Raw genomic sequence first — 22,668 nt, 5'->3', positions numbered from 1 at the left:
CTCTGCCCCAGCCCCCACCCCACCTCTCCCTCTGCCCCAGCCCCCACCCCAGCTCTCCCTCTGCACCCACCCCCACCCCAGTTTTCCCTCTGCACCCACCCCAGCTCTCCCTCTGCCCTACCCCCACCCCAGCTCTCCCTCTGCCCCCAGCTCTCCCTCTGCCCCAGCCCTTACCCCAGCTCTCCCTCTGCCCCCACCTCTCCCTCTGCCCCCACCTCTCCCTCTGCCCCCACCTCTCCCTCTGCACCCACCCCAGCTCTCCCTCTGCCCCCACCTCACCTCTCCCTCTGCCCCCACCTCTGCACCAGCCCCCACCCCACCTCTCCCTCTGCACCCACCCCCACCCCAGCTCTCCCTGTGCCCCAGACCCCACCCCAGCTCTCCCTCTGCACCCACCCCCACCCCAGCTCTCCCTCTGCCCCAGCCCCCACCTCTCCCTCTGCACCCACTCCAGCTCTCCCTCTGCCCCCACCTCACCTCTCCCTCTGCCCCCACCTCACCTCTGCCCCAGCCCCCACCCCACCTCTCCCTCTGCCCCAGCCCCCAGCTCTTCCTCTGCCCTACCCCCACCCCAGCTCTCCCTCTGCCCCAACCCCCACCTCTCCCTCAGCACCCACCCCACCTCTCCCTCTGCCCCCACCTCTCCCTCTGCCCCAGCCCCCACCCCAGCTCTCCCTCTGCCCTACCCCCACCCCAGCTCTCCCTCTGCCCCAACCCCCACCTCTCCCTCAGCACCCACCCCAGCTCTCCCTCTGCAACCACGCCAGCTCTCCCTCTGCACCCACCCCAGCTCTCCCTCTGCCCATTCGCCCCCCCAGCTCTCCCTCTGCCCCAGCCCAGCTCTCCCTCTGCCCATTCGCCCCCCCCCCAGCTCTACCTCTGCCCCAGCCCAGCTCTCCCTCTGCCCATTCGCCCCCCCCAGCTCTCCCTCTGCCCCAGCCCAGCTCTCCCTCTGCCCATTCGCCCCCCCCCCCCAGCTCTCCCTCTGCCCCAGCCCAGCTCTCCCTCTGCACTCCACCCCATTCAAGGTTTCATGGGGCCCCATGCAGTTTTTTGCTATGGGGCCCCATTACTCCTAGCTACGCCCCTGACAATAACTGCATTTAGGACAGATCTTGGATTAAAAGCAGCTATCCGAAGGTACAAGCGGTTTAGGGGGTCAGATTGTGGGTACAGAGTCACTTTAATATAAGAGAGTCACATGCTTTCCATCTCTAGATGAGCAGCGTATACACTACCCACATATACATAGTAACTGCCAAGAATAGATTGCGGGCTGACAATTCCTCTTTCCATGTGGCTGGCCTGTGACATCTACATTCATTTCCATCACATTCCGCCGCTATTCACTAATTTCAATTCTGTTGATTTTTCAATTCATTTTATGGCGAGTAACAACCCTGTACGCTCAGGCTTGAAACCCTGTGTTCCATTTGCATAAGCTTCTCGCAGCCAACTGTCTCTCTTTATTAGCAGCATTGCATTAATTTCTGCCTGTGCATGTATTTAGCATATAGAAGTGCTTACATTGTAGGCCGACTTCATTAGAATATGGAAAACATCAGTGGCCACTTGAGGGAAACAGCTGTCCTTGGCTTTTATTCTTGGAGCATCCTTGGCTTTCTTCTGCTTGGATGTGGCCCGCTTATTTCTATCAGCTCAATTACACAGAGACGGTTTTGACTTTTAGGGAAATAAACAATGTGGACGGCATCGATTGAAGGAGGATAGTACTGTAAGGGCATGGGAGTGGCGTTTCAGGTGCTAATACCACTGAAACCATGTTACAACCAATTTAAAGGGGTACTCCAGCAAAAAAACATTTTGAATTAAAGGGGTAATCTTTTTTTTTCTTTCAAATCAACTAGTGTCAGAAAGTAATATAGGTTTGTAATGTATTTCTATTTAAAAATCTCAAGTCTTCCCATATTTATCAGGTGCTGTATGTCCTGCAGGAAATGTTTTTTTTTTTTTTCTTTTCAGTTTGACACAGTGCTCTCTGCTGCCGCCTCTGTCCATGTCAGGAACTGTCCCCATAGAAAACCTCTCCTGCTCTGGACAGTTCCTAACATGGACAGAGGTGGCAGCAGAGAGCACTGTGTCAGACTGGAAAGAATACACCACCTCCTGCAGGACATACAGCAGCTTATAAGTATGGGAAGACTTGAGGTTTTTAAGTAGAAATAAATTACAAATCTATATAACTTTCAGAAACCAGTTGATTTGAAAGAAAAAAGATTTTCGCTGGATTATCCCTTTAACTGGTGGCAGGAAGTGGTGTATTCTTTCCATTCTGACACTGTGCCCTCTGCTGCCACCTCTGTCTATGTCAGGAACTGTCCAGAGCAGGAGAAGTTTTCTATGGGGATTTGCTGCTGCTCTGGACAGTTCCTGACATGATTAGAGCAAATCCCCACAGAGAACCTTGACTGCTGTCTAGACTGGAAAGAATACACCACTTCCTGCAGAACATACAGCAGCTAAAAAGTATTGCAATACTTGGGATCTTAAAATTACAAATCTTTGGCATTAGTTGATTTTTTTTTTTTTTTGCTGGAGTACCCCTTTAACGTTTATAGATTACTCTTTTCTATCTTCTCTTTGCACATTTACTTGATTGGTTGTGACTACTGCAACTAAATATCTCCATCGTCATAACATTCACCATGAGCACCAGCATAGGGCTTTCTCTTCCCGGTGGCGCATGCTGACTGACAGCTCCTCTTCCTACAAGCTGGCATTGAGAAACCTTGTTCCTGGTGTCAGCCATACAGCCACAAGCATGTTGGCACTAGTAAATGCAGCCGCCCGCCAACTCCTATACTAATGCAACCTCCATTTGTAATATAAAAGCCATGTCAGATTCGATGTACAGGATTATAAACACCACAGCAATGTTTTTGCAAAAACAGCACCACCCATGTCTACAGGTTGTGTGCGGTATTACAATTCAGCTCCATTCACGTCAATGGAAGTGAGCTCCAAACCCCACATGCAAACTGAGGACAGGAGTGTTGCTGTTTCTGGAATAGTGGACATATTTTTTTGAGCCTGGATAACCCCTGTACATAACTTAAATCACGTGTTCCATGCGCGGTCTGCAATTACGGACAAGAAACGGACTTTGGAACTCCCGACATCATTCTTCATGATGATGCCAGGAGTTCCAAAGCAGTTAAAATCTTTGTGCTACTGTACTGACACTACATGGATCAGTGGTGTTAGAGCTGGGATGGTGCAGCAGTATGTAGAGAAGAGCCCGGCACTCACCAATAAGTTTCATTCATTTATTCAGTGCGGAATGCTTCAATATTACAATCAGTATGTGTTTCAACCAGACATGGCTTTCATTTACTTGATGATGAAGGCAATGTCTGGCCGAAACGTGTACTGTTTGTAACATTGATGCATTCTGCACTGAATAAATAAATGAAACTTATTGGTGAGTGCCGGGATCTTTTCTACATACTGTATGTGGATATATACACCAATGATTGTCACTAGAGATGAGCGAACCGTGTTCGGGTTCGAGTCCTTCTGAACCCAAATGATCGGCATTTGATTAGCGGTGGCTGCTGAACTTGAATAAAGCCCTAAGGTTGTCTGGAAAACATGGATACAGCCAATGACTATATCCATGTTTTCCACATAGCCTTAGGGCTTTATCCAACTTCAGCAGCCACCGCTAATCAAATGCCGAAAGTTTGGGTTCGGATGGACTCGAGCATGCTCGGGGTTCGCTCATCTCTAATTGTCACCTAAAAAATTCCTAATGGTAAAAGTCCCCCAGTGATATACTGTCGCAGGGTGTTTTGCCCCAGCTATGATCTGTAGGGAACCCTGGTATTAGAGGGATATTCCACTCAAAATTCACTTTTAATATGTTGCTGCCCAGGTGCAGAACATAACAAAACTTTCCTCTCTGTGCTCCCCCAGTGTCCTCCGACATCACCTTAGGTCCCCAGCTGAACGATCCCACCTTCCTTTTCAAAATAGACTCATCTGGCAATGACAGCCTACTCACTGACAGCCCCAATCACTGTCCACAGCGCTGTCCCATCTCAGGCTGTCAGTGCCAGACAAGTCCGTCTTGTAATTGGAGGTGGGATTGTTCAGCTGGGGAACAAAGATGACAACGGGGGGAGCGAAGAAAGGTAAGAATAGGCTGTTTATGCTCCGCTTCTGGGCAGCGACATATAAAAAAAATTATTCTGAGTGGAATACCCCTTTAAGTGTTTCATTCCCCTGCAGTGACACCACAAAATAAATTATGTATTACATGGTAATGCTCATGTAATAGTTGTGCTGAGTCCTTTCTAGTTATTGTCCCATCTGGTTTAGGCTGGTTTCACACTGTGTTTTTGCAATCCGTTTTTTAAAAAGGATGCATTTGTGTGCATCTGTTTTGATCATCCGTTTTTCCATTGACTTCCATTGTTAAAAAAAACGGTTAAAAAAACATTTTTTTTTACGGGCACAAAAAATCCGTTTTGAGTGTCGGATCAAAACGGATCCATTTTGTTTTTTAACGTTTTTTTTTTTACAATGGAAGTCAACGGAAAAACGGATTAAAACAGATGCACACAAATGCATCCGTTTTTTTTCATCCGTTTTTCATCTGTTTTTTGCAAAAAACGGATGACAAAACGGATTGCAATAACGCAGTGGGAACCTATCCTAATAGATAAGGTTCTTGAATGGGGAACTTCACTGAAATTGGTAGAAAATTGAAAACCAATTTAGATATTTTTCACATTTCCCATTGATTTGGTATTAGGACAAGTCATCACTACAGCCACGTAAACAAAGACCGGAGCGGCAGCGGTGGACACACTATTAAATGTGTGAAAATAACTTGAACAACCCCTTTAAACTCAACCAACAAAATCTCTAATTACATTTGGATCTAAAACCGTATTACCCAAAACATCAAACAATTATATTAAATAATAGATCATTTTCGCTACAATTTATTCCGTTCCAGCGGAGGTGTTAATTACTCTTCATGCTTTAAAGGCCGAGCAGGTAATTTTCATGACACGTTCCGGCCGGGGTTGACCCTTACTTTTGATTGGCGCATTACTTATTCTAAAACACTCGTTAACACGTGCGATACGGAGACATAAAGGTCGTCGTAAAAAAAAAAAAAAAGTAGCCGAATAAATCAAAGATACAAATAAAGAGATTTCGGGAAATGAGCAAATCATTATTACATCTTTATTGCTCGGCGAGATGGATTTTTGCCTGGACAAATAATTCAATTAATTAGCGAGTGTAAAATGAAGAATTAATATCAAATCATTATTTTCGGCGGCGGTGTTAAGCAGCTGGCTTTCCTTTGTTTATATAAATAATCAGCATGGCCTAATTTGAAATGATACAGCTAACAGCCCGAGAAGACGAAAGGCGGGGGGGGATAAAAAAAAAGAAAAAGCGCTTAGTATATATTTGTTGTATTCACTTCAAGGGAGATCTGAAGCCTTTCAGGTAGAGTCCTTAGGAATTCAAATCTTTCAAAAACAGGAAGTGCGAGCATTGATGCATCGCTGGGAGCACGAGAAGCTGCATCTCGGGTTATGTTCCTTTCTTTTGCTGCTTCTCATTGAAGTTTAGCAAATAAAAAGAGCAAGAGAAAGATGCAAGAAATATGGAAAAGCCCTGACTTCAGCATAGCCACTGTTTACATTAGAAAAGAGAACAAACATTCCAAAAAGTTCTGCAAGAAAACACACCGTTGGCTTTTTTATTTTTTTATTTATTTATTTTTTAGAGGAGCTAACAAGATGTTGTTTTTTTTAAGGATATGACTTAACGGTTATGTAAGGGAATATACAGTAGTTTTACTTCTAGAAGTGGCCAAGCTAGGCTTAAAGGGGTTATCCAGTGCTACAAAAACATGGCCACTTTCTTTCAGAGACAACACGACTCTTGTCTCCAGTTCAGGTGCGGTTTGCAATTAAGCTCCATTCCCTTCAATGGAACTGAGCAGCAAAACCCTGCCCAAGCTGGGGCTGTCTCTGGAAGAAAGTTGCCATGTTTTGGTAGCACTGGGTAAATCCTTTAAAAAATAAAACCTGTACTCAAAACTTTAGATTTTTTTGCAACACCCACAACTTTGCTTACAAGCGGGTAGGGCTTAGTGAGAGACGGTGGGGCATCTATGGACCGATTAAATGTAGAGGATTAGCAAGCCGAGTCTTACGAACCAAGATTCATTACGAAGTTTGCAAAAAGTTTCGTTCAATACCAAGTCAAACTTTTTGAAAAGTTTGTAACGAGTTAAGGATGGTGGCCTGAGATTGGCTGAGTGGGCTGTCACTCTCATCTCAATCATTTAGCTTTTTTAGTAACTTATAACTGTAATCTATGCTAGGGTCAGCACAGGTCAGGGTACACACAGGTGACACAGAGACAAGGGCAGCCCTGACGCCAACCCACGCGCACTCACCCTGCCTACTTGCCTCAACGTGTCCTAGGCGACACAGGACAACATGGAGCCATCCGAATATAAGTGGAACAGGACACAAGACAAATATGAGACAAAGACAAATCTACACAATGGCAGGCGGTCAGCAAGCTTGGGTCAAACCAGGAGAGGCAGATACCAGTACAAAGTCGCCAGGCATGTATTGTTTCTCAAGGTTTCTAAGCCAAGTGCACCTTACTCAAATAAATTACGTCAAATGCAGGTCAAGGCCCTGATGTTTTAAGGATGGGCCTTAAGGCTATGTTCACACAACATAACTTTTCATAAAATTACGGCCGTTGTTGCAATCAGTAACAACGGCTGTACTTTTTACGAAAAGCTATGCTGCTTAGCCATCTATGGGAGCTTATATACATAGTATACGCTCCGGCTGGGATCTCTTGTGGTGCCGCAAAGAACTGACATGTTAGTTTTTTGCGGATGCTATTCAGTGAATAGCCGCCATAGAAAGCTCTGTCAGTTCACACAATAAAGCGAGAGGCTCCGGCCGCTCGCTCCGTAGTGTGCTGTGGGGAGTTCTGATGCGGGCGCGCGGATGCACCCGCATCAGAACTCTGCGGCCTAAAAGATGATCTTTTCAGAGTCCAGCCGTTCTATGAACCAGCCGGGTCACAGAACGGCCGGTCTCTTACGCCATGTGAACATGGCCTAAAATGGAATTCTTATCTCAGTTATCCCTTATCCACAGCATAGAAGGATACCAAACCGATTGGTGGTGGTTCAACCACAGGGATCCCTGTAGATCCCGATAACAACAGTCCCCGGAATAGATGATGCGGACCTCGCCTGCACAGCCACCGTTCCTTTCATTGTTTATGGGCAGCTAAATATTTCGGAGTGCTGATCTAAGATGGTGACCTCATAGATAGAGTTGGGTGAACTTGCTAAACTGTTGGAGTTCGGAAACGTTCTCCGACCGAAGCGCTTAGCAATTAACTCCTGGCAAAGTTGGTTGCCACCCGAGAACATTACCGGACTCGAACACTTTGCCAAGTTTGCCTACTTTCTACTCATACATGAAGGCAGTGGCGTAGCTGCCATAGAGGCAGGGTAGGCAGTTGCTATGGGGCCCGTGCAGGAGGGGGGCCTAGGGGAGAAGGTAAGAGCTGTGTCCTTCTGCTTAATCCCTTATGTACTGCAGTGTGTAAGTGACCAAATGTTTACTTACACCATGCAACACGAAAAAAAGGTTAACAAGCTGAAGACAAAGAGATCTCTGCTTTACTGCTCTGATAATCTTTGACCTCTGTTCTCCAGCTGGCAATCAAGTAGGAAAGGAAAATGTGCAGAGCTCCATGCTACGCCCCTGGACGTAGGACTGTGCTATTCATGCAATATGTCCCTGTTCTCGGGATAGGCAAGTGTCCCAGTGGTCGGACCCCTTTAAGGCCTTTAAAAAGGAAATGATGGGAGCATATAGCTATGCAAAGTTTAGAGTATTTTAACACCAACCTCGGCAGTTTTGAGGCGTTTAGAGAACGAGGCATCACTGAAAGATTCTGGAAAGAATTTGACTAAAGACGTGCAGGAGATATTAGTGCAAATGGACCCCATTAAGATGATGGCGTATTTGATCTATACTGCTGGCATATGGGGGTTGATCCTAGCAAATTCAATGTAGGCTCCGGTACTCACACATGAACAGATGGGAGAGGAGAATAATTAGTTTTGCTCTTTTGCTGACTGAGAAGTTGACAGATTTATGAATGTTGATTCATATGGAGCAGAATATATATCCTCGGAGCAAGGGCACCACCACAGCCGTCACCGAGCAGGGCCCACCCCACCATGTCTGCCCTCAGCAGCACTTCCCTTGGGTGGGGAACAAGGGTCGTTACGCTTCATGGCAGCTCATGTGCTTTGATAAATAAAGCTCCAGACCACAAGGTAAAATCTATCTTGCATCTTTGTGGTATCGAGTGCTCTCCAAGACATTTAGAGATATGCTTTACAGCAAGCCCCATGGAAACAGACTAGGCATGCCATGTGACCAGTGCAGTGGTCAATATGCTGGGAGGGGAATGGAGTGAACTTTGACCCACCACCCTTTAAGAATAGCCTGATGCTGTCTTATCTGTGATGATAAGGAGGAGACTGCTGAAACGTGATCTACACAGAACAGGTAGTATTAACTTATTAGCTTATTATTAGTCTATATCTTAAAAGAAAACTATATTTGAAAAATGGAGACAAAAACATGGAAAATTAGAAAAATGTCAAAAAAATATGTTGGAGTGTTGGAGTGAGACGGCACTCTGTAAGGTGGAGGTGCTTGTGGTAGGAATGGCTCCCAATAGACTGTAAAGAAGTATCCCGGCACTCACCAAATTCTTGAATGCTTGTTTATTAAGTGTTACATCAAGCAGGTACAATAGGCACTGATGAAGGCCATAGGCAGAAACACATCCTTGTTTTCTGTTTTTTTTTTTTGCACCTGCTTGATTTAACACTTAATAAACAAGGATTGAGGAATTTGGTGAGTGCCGGGATATTTCTTTACAGAAAAATATGTTGACCATAAAAACCAAATTTAAGCACACGCTAACTTTCTGATGTCATAATCCATGTCAGGAGGTTGGGCTGGGTTTTCGTTGCGTTTTGGCAGTTGATATAACAAATCCATTTTTGAATGGTTACTTTTAACATACAGAATAATGTGGTCAACCACGTTTTTGTGTACGCTAAAAAAAATAAATCACTGTAATGTGTTTTTTAAAAAAAACTAAAAGTCAATGGAAAAATGGATCCAAACAGATGGCACACAATTGTAGCTGTGAATTTGCAGCGAAATCCGCTGTCTATCCAGTGCCAGTTTTTCCCTATGAGAATACATACTCGCTGCGAGTATGTAAGTTAACCCCCCCAGCGACTGGAGCATACATCACCTTCTCCCCGCTCCGGCTTGCTTCGGGGGTTCTCGGCTGGATGTCCCGCTCAGCCAATCAGTGGCTGTGGCGGGGCAGCGCACTGATTGGCTGAGCGGGACGAGCAGGCCCTGGGAACCCCAGAAGCAAGCCGAAGCGGGGAGGAGGTGATGTATGCTCCGGCCGTGGGGGTTAACTTACATATGTATTCTCATAGGGATGAACCGACACTGCATCTGCAGCGGATTTCGCTGCAAATTTGAAGCATGAAATCTGCTGCAGATCTGGTGTGTGTGAAGGCATCCATAATACGAATACAGTAAAGAGACTGCAAAAACACAGTTTTTTCCCCCTAGAAACAGCACTACTGTTGATAGCAATTTGTATGTGTTATTGCAGCTCAGCCATATTAAATTGAATGGTGCCGACTTGTAATACAACACACATCGGCTATGTTCACACAACGTGTTTAAAAAGATGTCCGTTATTGCACCTGCAATGGCAATGCATTGAACTCAATGGGAAGATGGACGTCCAATGCACAAAGTGTATTGAATAACGGCCGTTTTTACCGCGGACGTAAAAAAAAAAAAATAACATGATCATTATTTTCTGTTGCAAACAGCGGACGTTTTTTATTAGTTGTTCACACACAGTTTTTCTTTTGTCACCGTTCTTTCTCCGTTTTTACTATTAAACTCAATGGACTTTTCAATTAAGCTGCATCCAAAGGGCAATTAGTAACCAAACTAGAATAATGTACCAACAACCATCTTTGCACTAAGGGAAGGCTAGGCAGCTAAATAACGTCCATTATTTTGGACTCAAAATAACGGACGTCATTTTGAACGGAGCTAAAAAAAACATAGCCATCCTGTGGCGCTATTTTGGATAGAAATTAGCTACTTTTTCCCCAAAATTCTGACTAACCCCTTTAGGTGCTTACATCAGACCAACTCTCCCCTATTCCAGAACATGCCGTGAGAAGTTGTAGTTTCTTACCGACTTGGAAAAGCACAAGGTTGGAGACCACTGATGTAAACAGCCTATTTATGTGATGAATGATTGAACTTTCTTAATCCATGTGTTCCTCACCAGAGAAAAACAGACCACACGCCATGAACAGGTGTTTTTGGATTTTTTTTTTACCCCAATTAATATCTATTTATTTAAGTTAAAAAAAAACAACAACAACAACCCCTCCTCCTTTTTTCCTCCCCAAATCCTTTGCTCCGTGGTATCTTGCAGCTGTCATGACATAAAGGCAGAGTTGACAATCGGCTATGATTGGTCGAAGGAAATGGCGCTAATCAAAAGGCTAAAATTGCTATTGTGTTTTTGTCTTTCCTTGCTGAGTCTAATTTGCTTTTGAACATGCAAATTTTCTACTCTTGCAACTTGGCAGCCGGGCTTATTAATAGTTTAAACTACTAATTACTGTAATTCTAACACCGGCTTCCAAGAAACGTTGAACGAGTCAAGTTCCTCTGGAGAATTTTTGCTGCACAGAATGATGATCTTGTTCTTCACTATAGGGTTACTCTTCAAACTGTTAAATTAAATTTGGGAACTTTGATTTCGGAGCTCGGCATGTGTTTTCTTGGTCTTTTTTAAGTTAAATTGCTGAACAATGAGTCTCACGTACAAAGTCTGGGCTTCAATCAAATTACCGGTAGGCGCATAAATTAGATTGGCAATTATTAACAATACTGAGAGTTTGAGATTAATTGCTGTCGTATTGAACTCCGTACGTGCGATGACCCGCTCAAGAATTCTCCACGATAATGACACAAAGGAGGCAACGGCTCTAGAAGTTCAAAAAAATATATATATATAATTTTTTTTTGTGTGCCTTAACATCCTTCGAGTTGGAGTATAATAAGGTTAAAGAATCTGTAGAATGGAGCAGAAGGTATATATTATTGTTTAATTCCTGTTCCCGTTGAGTAGAAGGTATTGTGGGTAAATTGGATATTATAGGAAATTAAGGGGTTGGTTTCGGTAAAGGTCAGCCGCCGTTTGAGCGTAATAATATTCATGATTTAAGTTAAATTATTTAGCGGCTTTTGCAGAGCAGCTCGCTTATGGTCCGGGCTTCTGATCGAGTCCAGTGAGTAATGGTATGGAACCTCAGCACGGTTATGGATAGGGTCGTATTATTACATCATGCAAGTTACTATAAAGCCATAAGGGGAGATTTATCAAGCATGCTGTAAAGTGAAACTGGCTCAGTTGCCCCTGGCAACCAATCAGATTCCACCTTTCATTCCTCACAGACTCTTAGGAAAATAAAAGTTGGAATCTGATTGGTTGCTAGGGGCAACTGAGCCAGTTTCACTTTACACCATGTTTGATAAATCTCCCCCATAGTATGTATCACCCCATAGACCAATATTGGTGAACCTACAGCCCTCCAGCTTGGACATAACTAATATTCTACAAATTGGCTGTCCAGACATAATGGGACTATACATATCATATCGTGATCTCTTGGGTTTTATATTATGGAGATGCTATGTTCACAGAACACGTATTTTAGGTGAAAAAAACCTTTTTTTATAATGTCGGCCGCAAATAATGTTTATGAACGGCGATTGTTTTACCCGAAAAGACGTTGTAGGAACATAGCCTATGGTAAAAAAAAAAAGGCGGCCATTTTTATCGGATGGCCATCATTTAACGGTAAGTAACTTCTGTAATTTGGCATTAAATGGTGGCCGTCCAATAAAACCGGCTGTGTGTTTGTGAACATAGCCAAAGATGTATTCCCATCTCAGCTTATATAGTTATACGTTATATATGGCTCGCCAAGGTGAATATTTTTGCTAATACATTCATTTAGAAAACTTGTCTTCTTCTCTTGATACGCTAATTTTCCTCTCTCATTATTGACAGCTTATTGTCTAGGTTACCGACCACCACTCTGCTCTAAAAGCAGATGTCTAACTATAGTATACATATTTATATATATTATAGAGTACATATACACTATGGGGGGATTTTACCGGCATCTCCTAAGCCAGTCTTAAAAATCATGTACTGTATAGCCGCACGGCTCTACATAAATCCATGAGCACCAGAGCTTCGGGCAGTGGGGTAAATCTACGTCAGCTTAGAGCTTCCACGGATTTCACTAACAATTTACTCCATTGAGGCAGCTTAAATTGTTGTAAACGCAGATGACGTAGAGACCATGCCCCTTCTGCGTATGACCACACCTACTGCCCCGCCCTCTTCCCTGGTGAGAAACTATATAAATATTTTGCTCTGCACCGATTGAGCACCATGATAAATCTGTCTGTTATAAGACACCTTAACTTTTCATGTTTTCTTTCTAATACTAATGCCTTATGCTCTCAGACTCAGCTCATACTATTACTGTGTGCGGGCTAGTATGGAGTTGTAATTTGGGTCATACTGTACCTCACTACTTGGCTCTGAGTGCTCTGCAGGCCTACTGCTGTGCCCCTAGGAGGAGGTACAGCCATAGAGGGAAACATCTGATTGGCTGAGGATTACATCACATCAGGAAGAGCCCACCCACTAAGAAGGCATGGATACATAAACTGTACATTTACCAAAACCAGTAATGGTAATGGAAACATCCCAAATCTACAGGTAACCTACAACACTTAAGGGTGAACTAAATCAAATACAGTGGTGCCTTGGATTGCAAGCATAATTCGTTCCGGGACCGCGCTTGTAATCCAAATCCACTCTTAAACCAAAGCAAATTTTCCCATAAAAAAAATCATAAAAATGCAGACAATCGGTTCCACACACCCCAAAAAATGATGATTTATTATTCTGAATACCACGTAAAACAGATGAAACAAACATTCAGAAACAGCAGAATATGTGATATTATAAGTTACTGTACAGTAATGGAGAGGATGGAAAACACAAGGGCGGACAGAGACTGCAGGGAGCATGAAGGAAGGAGCAGGGCAGATGAGGGCACAGTATAGCAGCACTCTCTGTCCGGGGAGAGAGGGGTTACAGCTATGGAGAGATTACCCCCACAGTCCTGTCCCCTGATGCAAGCCCCAGCCTGAAGTGGATCTGCTATGACTTGGAAGGTGAGGGAGACTTCCTGGGTCAGAATACAGTGCTATAGACCACCTTGTGCCCCTCCTCCACTCAGGGGGGGCCCACCCAGTATAGGGAGCTCTTAAACCAAAGCAATGCTCTTAAACCAAGTCACAATTTTGAAAAACTGTGAGCTCTTAAACCAATACGCTCTTAAACCAAGTTACTCTTAAACCAAGGTACCACTGTATAGACCTAGATAAAATTTTTGGTTGCCAGTAGTGTTGAGCAGATTTGCTGAACTCTTCAGGTTCGTCAATGTTCTCCGAACATTGGAGAAGTTAGAACCTGCCCTAGGGAGTCTTGGGAAACATGGCTACATCCATACGCTGGTAATCACATGCCAAGCGTCCAGGTTCGGAGAGCAGTTCGTCAATTCCGCTCAACCCTAAACTAAACAAAGAGAAACCGAAAACGAAATTGTTTCTTTTTTTATTTCAAAAATAAAATGTTTGATGAATGTTTTTGGTAAGTAGGGGGGGGGGGGGCACTGCTTCAATGACACAAAGATTGACTTTTTTGTATATTTAAACCTTCACATCACATGTGACCTTTCTTTTTTAAACAATCCGTGTGACTTTCCCAACTTTTCTTCAATAAGCCTGCCAAGCAAAGTTTTCCCGTAGAAGTCAAAATCTGAGGCGAGCACACACACAGAAGAATCTTTTTCAGCCTGACACTTCACACGGCTCCTACCTGACTTTATGTCGCCTTGATTCACTCGGCTTTGTTTTGGCACCCGTCCCAGCTTCCATGTAAACGCGTCTGTCTTTCTCCAAAACTTCAAGTGAAAACACACTCAAACCGTTCCACTCCAGAACCTTTCTGTTGCTTCAAATTTTTTTTTTTTTTTTTTCCGTCAACACACGATTTGCTATAAAAAGACCATTTCCTGGTACAATTAGTTCAAAATTGGGTCAAGCAAAGATACTAATTTCTTAGATCAAATGCAACAGACTGACAACTTCCAGAATAGCTGCCAATTTAAGAGAACATTAAAAACCCTGGTGCTTCAGACTGGGACCAAATATATTCATGGAAGGAAATTGATGACTTGAAACAAAAATCTGTTCTGTTCAAAATAGGAGATTAAGAACTTTTTTGGAAACATTTTCTTTTTCTTTTTTATAAACTGGAGCTTTTTTGCTATGTTAAATATGGATTTTAGCCAAGCTTGGGATATATTTCTTAATTTTTTATGGCTTACTGTGATTTTATTATTCTTACTTTTGCTGCAGTGTCTTTTTTATTATGGTTGAATGTATACAAGATAAATCACCCCTCCATACATATTCTTGCCATTACTGATCCGATCTATATCAAGATACAAATTTTATATATATATATATATATATATATATATATATATATATATATATATATATATCCGTGTGCACCCGCCATGGCCGTTTCTATAGGCGGGCGGGCCAGGCGACCGCACAGGGCACCGACAGACTGGGGGCGCTGGTGGCATCCCCCGGACCTCACTTTGCAGCGTGCGCCCCGCGGCCCCCCAGCCGCCCGCCCCATCACCTGCCCAGACTGTCCGAACGCCCGCAGCCCCACCCCCCGGACCGCGCGCCTGGCAGCCTCCTCACCTGTCCTGACGACCGGCCGCCCGACCAGCCGAACGCCCGCAGTTCCCCTGGACCGCACTCCAACTGAGCGCCGATCACCTGTCAGGTCGCCGCTGCCGCCCCCTCACACATCTTCTCCCTCTAGCAGGCGCAGTGGCATCATATCACTGTGCCTGCTGGAGGAAGAAGATGTGTACGGCGGCGGCGGCCTGCTCCTCACAGGCTGGAAGAGGAGAGAGGGACTCTCTGGATGTTTTAAAGTAAGTATAATGTTTTTTTGTGTGTGTGTTAGCCAATGGGGGGGGGGGCAGAGCACTCTGGGGGATTGTTATCATGGGGGCAGCACAGGGGGTGATTATTACTATGGGGCAGAGCATGGGGGGGTTGGAATTTTTACTATGGGGACAGCATAGGGGGGTTTATTACAATGGGGGGCAGACCACAGGTGGATTATTAATATTTTGGGGGGGAGCACAGGGGGGAATATTGATATGGGGGGAGCACAGGGGGGGGGGTATTACTATGTGGGGGGCAGACCACAAGTGGATTATTAATATGGGGGCAGCACAGGGGGGATTATTAATATGGGGGCAGCACAGGGGGGATTATTAATATGGGGGCAGCACAGGGGGGATTATTACTATATGGGGGCAGCACAGGGGGGATTATTTATATGGGGATAGAGCACAGGGGGGATTATTAATATGGGGATAGAGCACACGGGGGATTATTGATATGGGGGCAGCACAGGGGGGATTATTGATATGGGGTCATCATAGGGGGGATTATTGCTATGGGGACAGCACAGGGGGGATTATTAATATTGGGGCAGCACAGGGGGGATTATTACTATATAGGGGCAGCACAGGAGGGATTATTTATATGGGGATAGAGCACAGGGGGGATTATTTATATGGGGATAGAGCACAGGGGGGATTATTAATATGGGGATAGAGCACACGGGGGATTATTGATATGGGGGCAGCACAGGGGGGATTATTGATATGGGGTCATCATAGGGGGGATTATTGATATGGGGACAGCATGGGGGGATTTTTAATATGGGCCAGAGCACAGGGGGCCCATTACTATGTGGGTAGCAAAGTGGTACAGCTGGAGGCATTATTACTATATGGGGGCACAGCAGTGCCCCCATATAGTAATAGGGGCAACCCACATACCTACTGACTTTAATGCACATGACACAAAAAAGTGGAAGTTGTAAAAGTGCGGAGCCTAAGATGTTTGTCTGGCAGGTTCAGAAGAGACGAATTGTAGCTGCAAGAAATCATCATGGTGGTCTGGGCCAGAAGGAGAGGAAAAGGAAAGTGACGCCTCAGAACACAACGTGAGTCACTGAATGACTTTTTTTTTAACCCCAGCTGAAAAGGGTTGAATAACACTTCTACATGCCATAATACCCACACTGCTTCTCCCTAGTAACCCCCCCCCCCCCAACATCACTTGATGGGGGGGGGGGGAGCTTTTAGCAAGGTTCGCCCTGTAGTTCAAATTATCTAGAAACGGCCCTGGCACCTGCATCCCAACACTTTATTGCTGCACACAGTTGAGCCGCACGCTCCATTGTGTGAACAGACATGTCTTTGTGGCTGCTATTCAATGAATAGCGGCCGCACAAAACTGACATGATAGTTTTTCGAGCAGCCGGTATGAATCCCTGCCGGAGGGTATACTATGGCCGGGATTCCATTCATTCAAATACAACGTATCTTTTGCATAAATCATGGCCGTTGTTGCAAATGCAGTAGAAGAAATGTTAGTTGTGATGATACTTATATGGCCCACCAGCCCTGCAAATCCTATTGGCCATGATGATGTCGGCCAGGACCAGGATTGTGATTTTGCACGTAGAAATATAATAGGTTGTCGTCAGAAAAAGAACACCAGGTCCATCTAGTCTGCCCTTATATGATTTCCTTTATTATTATCTTACAATAGATATATGTTTAAGTTTGTTCCATACATCTACTACTCTTTCGGTAAAATAATATTTCCTCCGATAACCTCAGATTGTGGCTTCTTGTTCTTATGTTCAGTTTCTTATTGCGGTAATTAAAAAACCTCCCTCCTGAACCTTATTTAGGATTTTAATATATTGAAAGGTTTCGATCATGTCCCCCTAGGCAAGGACCAATAGTCCAAGGGCCCTATTCCCCAAGACAATTATCGTTCGAAAAATCGATAGTAATACCAGACAACGGTTAAACAACCAATAAGAAATCGTTGGTGGCTTGATAGAATTTGGACCTATTTTTATTGTTGTTCGTTTGCGAATCATTCGCGCATCGGTATAATAAGACGTCGTTCGGTCATTCGCAGTAGTGACAACAGGACGACCGCAAGAGCGATCATAAGTAACGATCATTCTTCCGTGTAATTGGGTGAACGATTTCAGGTTGTTTGCCATAGCGGTCGTTTGAGATTATCGTTAATCGTTGAAAAATCGATTCGTGGAATAGGACCCTAACTTACAAGACAGACCAATATATATATATTTTTTTTTTAAGCAGGCAGCATTCTAAATATTATGGTTTGTATATATGAAAATATTCTGGTTATGGCCTACAAAGGCACTAGTTAAAGGGCCAGCTCACACGGCGTAAAATACCACCAGCCTCAGTGTCATACTGGCAGTCTATGGGAGGCTTGCGCGCTTCCCCTCTTTCCACGCGGAAGAATTGACATGTAAATTCTTCCAAGTGGAGCGGCGCGGAAAGAGAAGGCCAGCAAGCCTCCCATAGACTGCCAGTAAGACACGGAGGCTGGCGGGATTCTGCGGCGGAATTCCACAGTGGAGAATTCTGCCAGTTTTACTACATGTGAACTGACCCAAAGGCTACCAAATTAGACTGCCAGTATGACATGGAGGCTGGCGGAATTCTGCAGCGGAATTCCACCAGTTTTACTCCGTGTGAACTGGCCCAAAGACTACAAAATTTTCTGATTGAGGTGTATAAATGTAGGCTACAAAATATTCTGGCTAAAGCCTAAAAATACACTAAGTTTTGTGGGGAACGCCCAGAAAAACATATAGGTATTAAGATTCTGATCAATCGATTTACTGTGTGATCTCCGGTCATTCTGATGGAAACAGCAAATAGATGTGGAGTCCATTCCATAAATTTACTGACTGAGAAGTACAAACTGTTGTAGTTGAGGCCTACCAATGCACCAGCTAAGGGCTTCAAAAAATTTGAGTCGAGGCCTATAAAATACATTGGTTGAGGTCTTAAAGGGGTTATCCAGCACTTATATATTGCTGCACTCTTTGTAAACATAATAAACATGTTATGCTCTCCTCTCCACGCTCCCCTGGTGTCCTGATGTGGACTCTCTGGTGTCTCTCATTGACTGCAGCTCCACCTCTGTCAAAAAGACACTGCTGTCAGCCGAGTGGTTGCTCCGGAGACGAGTTCTTCTAAGGAGTATCAGAGCTCCAGTCATTGGGGGACACTGGAGAATTCACATCAGGACACCAGGGGAGCATGGAGAGGTAAGCATAACATTTTTATGTTTACAAAAAGTGCAGCAATATATAAAAACTTGGTTGAGACCTACTCATTTTCTTTTTGAGACCTTCAACCCTTGAGGACTACAACATTTTCTGGTAGAAGCCCAAAAAAGGAACTGGTTGAGAGCTAGAAAGTGTTCTGGTTGAGGCCTACAAACTTAGTGATTGAGGACTGAAACATTTTTGGGTAGAAGACTACAAACACACTGAGGTCTACAAAATGGTTGAGGTCTCGAAAAAATTATGGTTGAGACGTACAAATGTTATGGTTGTGCATCGTACAGCACTGTAGTCTGAATAATTGTGGAACTGACAATTGAGCAGAAAGAGAACTTGTCAAGGACCGGTATTGTGATGACAACACAACAATGACCTTCTTTGTTAAGATGTTCCTGTTTGTTGCATGAATGTTGCCTGCCTCATTCTGTGTGCGTCTTCCATAAAGTGTGTGATTAATGCCCAAACTGTTCTTGTTTTGTTTTTTTTCCCTTTTTCCCCTTTTGTAGAAATAATTGAAACTTCCACCTCTAGTCCTGTCACCAGCTCAGGTCAGTGTCCACATACGCTCCAGTATGCCTGGGTACTCTCTCTCTGCTTTGCCATACCATTGGCCATCTGTCATGCCAAGCTGGCTGTCACTGCTAAGAATTGTTGTCCTTGTTTATGTGTATTGTTCTGTTCTATGTTTGTATGTCCCTCATTGGCTGGAATTTAACATCTGGGCTGGGTTTAACCTCTAGCGGTCTTCTACAGAGTCAGTCATTTTGTGGATTAACAATATTTTTTCTTGGGAATTAATCTGATTATAAATGTTACAGAAAAGCATATTCATGGTAATACCAAGGACCAAGACTGTGTATTATACTGAAGCTGACCTATGAAGGTCTACACATGGCATCTTCCAATTACATATACAAAATATAGGGTCTTTCCATCAAAGATCTTTGTCCAGGTTGTAATATGTGACCCTAGTCTTCAGTATAAGGCACTTTCCTGTGAGTTGACCAGTGGTATATAGTAAAAAGTCCAAAAAGCCCCAAAATTTTGGTTACTATTGCCACTGCTTCTATGGCTTTTCCAACTGTGATGCATCAATGTACTTTTTGCTTTCTCTGATACTTTCACATGGTGCAAACTATTAGGGCCATGATCATGACTGTGATGACTAGTGTTGAGCGAATTTGCAATATTCGGCAACATTCTACGAACCCGAACCCTTGGCATTTGACACCCAGCAGATGGAGAAGTTGGATGCCAGGAAAACATGGATACAGCCTAAGGCCATGTTCCCACTGAATGGCGGCCGCAGAAAACTGACATGCCAGTTTCTTGCGACACAGTATACCATGTATATACACTCCAGCCAGGATTCCTAAGAAGGCAGTAATACGTAAGTACCGTAGTAATCACGGCCATTGTAACTACGAAACTTACATAGTGTGAAAATAGCCCAAGGCGGTATTTATGTTTTCTGGGACTCCTTAGGGCAGCATCCAATTTCTCCAGCCGCTGGGAGTCAAATGCCAACTTGTGTTTGGAGAATGTTGCCAAATGTTGCAAGTTCGCTCAACACTAGTGATGACCATGGGGAAATATTAACACCACTGTGGTATTTATGCCCACAAAATGACTGTCTTGACTCTCAAAAACAGATGGGGTTATGGCAAGACTGTGAAAAATAGAAAAATGGGTCTACAGCCGAATGCTTGACATAACACTCTTAACCAATCTTCTTTGCTACTTTATGTTGGTTTCCGATGCTTTAGAAATATGATTTTAAGAACTTAAAAAGTATTCTCATCTTACGCATTTATGGGATATGGTCTCACCTCCCAAAGCCTTTCCATACGAGAACTAATGGGCTTGATGCATAAAACTTTAAGTGGTCACTTCCCCAGAAGGTTGTGACAGTTTACATCCATTTTCTCAATGGGTAATAATACGAGAGGAGTCCTGTAGATGTGTCATGAATGCCTAAGATAGGATTACTCCTTTAATTGGTGGAATTTTTAATTATTCAAAGAAAAAAAACTATTTTGAGATATGAAAATCATTCCATATGAATTAGCCATATTGATTTGCGATCTGTCTACCGGTGGGATATATTAGGCCAAATTTGATCATTGGAATTTATTTTTGGCTAAAAAGGTGAACATTTTTTGTAAATCAGTTTGCCTAATGTGTTCTAGGCTAACAAATCAATGAAATGGTCCAATGGATTGTCTCGTGTCTAGTTGTATTGTATAGTATGTATATGAGTTGCATGCCTACTTTACTCACAGGTATTACGTATGAATCTTAAGTGTAATTTACTGTTTGAGGACCATCCAAAGAGGAGGAGATTGGCTCTTAGATTTTTTTGTAATTGGAAATCGTATTCATGAAGGGGTTGGCCATTTTGTCAATCTGCCTCGGAATAAAATAGCATAAAACAGATCAAAAAGTCTTATATACAGTAAGTAAAAAATTGTATAAAAATCAATAAAGACAATACCTTCCCACAAAAGATGAGCCCACAACCAGCCATAGGCCGTGTCTATGTTTTCCAGGACTTCCTAGGGCTTAATCCAACTTCTTCAGCCATCGGTAACTAAATTCTGAACAATCGGACATGCTGGAGTTGTGCTCATCTCTAATGTCTTCTCCTTAGCCCTGCACCATGATGAATCCAGGGGTAACAGAGACGACTACGGGGAAGCTCCTCCTCTTCTTAGATGCTAACAATGTAATTAGTTATCTAATTGCAGTGGTCCCTCGGCTATGGCTGCCATTGGTCAGTCACTACTGGTTAACCAATGGCAGCCATTACCGGGGTAAGACTACTCCAGTTGGTCCCCTGGACCACTGCAGAAATCTGGCGAATCTTGAAAGTTACTTAAATTGCGTAACAATCTTTGCTTATAACGGGTTGTAGCGACCATGTTGTAACAGAGTAGGATTTAAAGGGATTGTCCATGATAAAATAATTGATAGCCTTCCCACAGGATAGACTATAGGTTGTCATTTGGTTGTTGCAAATACCCGACACCCTGGCTGATTAACCATTCGGTGTCCAAACTACACTGAGATTGAAGCTAAAAGCAGTTGTCTCTGTTCCCTGTGTAGCAGTGCAGGTGGCGATTAGCGGGACCAGCTCCGGAACCCCAACTAGAAGGCATTTTCCCTCGAGTTGTGTTAATGTCACGACTCGTGAGGAAAAAATATCTATTCCCGCTGATGGACAGCCCCCTCAGCCAATCAGTGACTGGAGTGGCGTCCCACCTCCATTACTGATTGGCTGAGCAGGCTGTTTATCAACCGGGTCATGTTGTCGGCTGGATATCCCAGCGAGAGTCCTGGAGCGGTGATCCCTCGCTGCAGAGAGATGGGGAGAGGTGAGGTGGTGAGGTTTGTTATTTTCCCCACTTCTCCTTTAAAAACCTAACCTGTGTATAGGCTATCAATTGTTTTATCCTGGACAGCTCCTATAACCTGTGAGTTACGGCTGGTTTTATAGCATTCCCTGCTGTTTGGTTAATTTATTTATGTCCCGGACAGTCCCTTTAACTCCCCAGTAGACATTTTTTATGAAACCAGAGGTCTCCAAACACATTCATTGACTAAGCAATCTGCGGTGTCAGCTCCCTCTTGAGCAGAGATTGCTGCATTTAGCCCTGAATTATCTGGATTTAGCATCGAGGGGAGATACATTGTCCGCCGAGCGGTACGCAGATGGAGCAGACACAGCGGCGGTGATGAGCTGGATTACTTTCTTTGTATTTGGACAGATTTCAACATCGCTCTTAACAAAAAAAAAAAAAAGTAATTATTCCTTATGTGCCCCGTCCCTGCTTCCCAGCCAAATATTCTGTGAAAATTGGATGAAAATCACATTACGCAGGTATAAAGTGACCTATTTTTGGAACTTAATTTAAAACAACGAGAATTAAATGGTAAAATGTGGTAATGAAATGTCATCAGTCACTTTGGCGAGCCGGATCTCTCGTTCCTGACGGCAGAACTATCCGCCTGTTTATCTTTTTTTTATTTGTTTGCTGTGACAATTTACTTGATGGATATTAATGCGGCAGAGACGCTCTCAACAGGTGACGTGAAAAAATGACAAGTCTCTGTTGATTT

General features: G+C 43.8%; 1 protein-coding gene across 3 annotated transcripts in view; it reads left to right on the top strand.

Annotated features, from left to right (window-relative positions):
• Nucleotides 1–22,668, top strand: part of NEGR1 (neuronal growth regulator 1) — a 416,519-nt gene that overhangs the window by 347,703 nt on the left and 46,148 nt on the right. For 2 of the 3 annotated variants that reach the window (XM_069981431.1, XM_069981433.1), the window contains exon 7: nt 19,056–19,097. The exons of the other annotated variant lie outside the window; for it this stretch is intronic. In XM_069981431.1, the coding sequence (XP_069837532.1) occupies nt 19,056–19,097 (42 nt within the window). The remainder of the gene's footprint in view (nt 1–19,055; nt 19,098–22,668) is intronic. 3 annotated transcript variants of the gene reach the window in all.

Source organism: Dendropsophus ebraccatus, chromosome 8 (assembly GCF_027789765.1).
Source record: "Dendropsophus ebraccatus isolate aDenEbr1 chromosome 8, aDenEbr1.pat, whole genome shotgun sequence".
In the NCBI taxonomy this organism is placed as follows: domain Eukaryota; kingdom Metazoa; phylum Chordata; class Amphibia; order Anura; family Hylidae; genus Dendropsophus; species Dendropsophus ebraccatus.
Note: the sequence above shows the minus strand (reverse complement) of the source record. Positions and strands in the feature narration are given on the sequence as shown.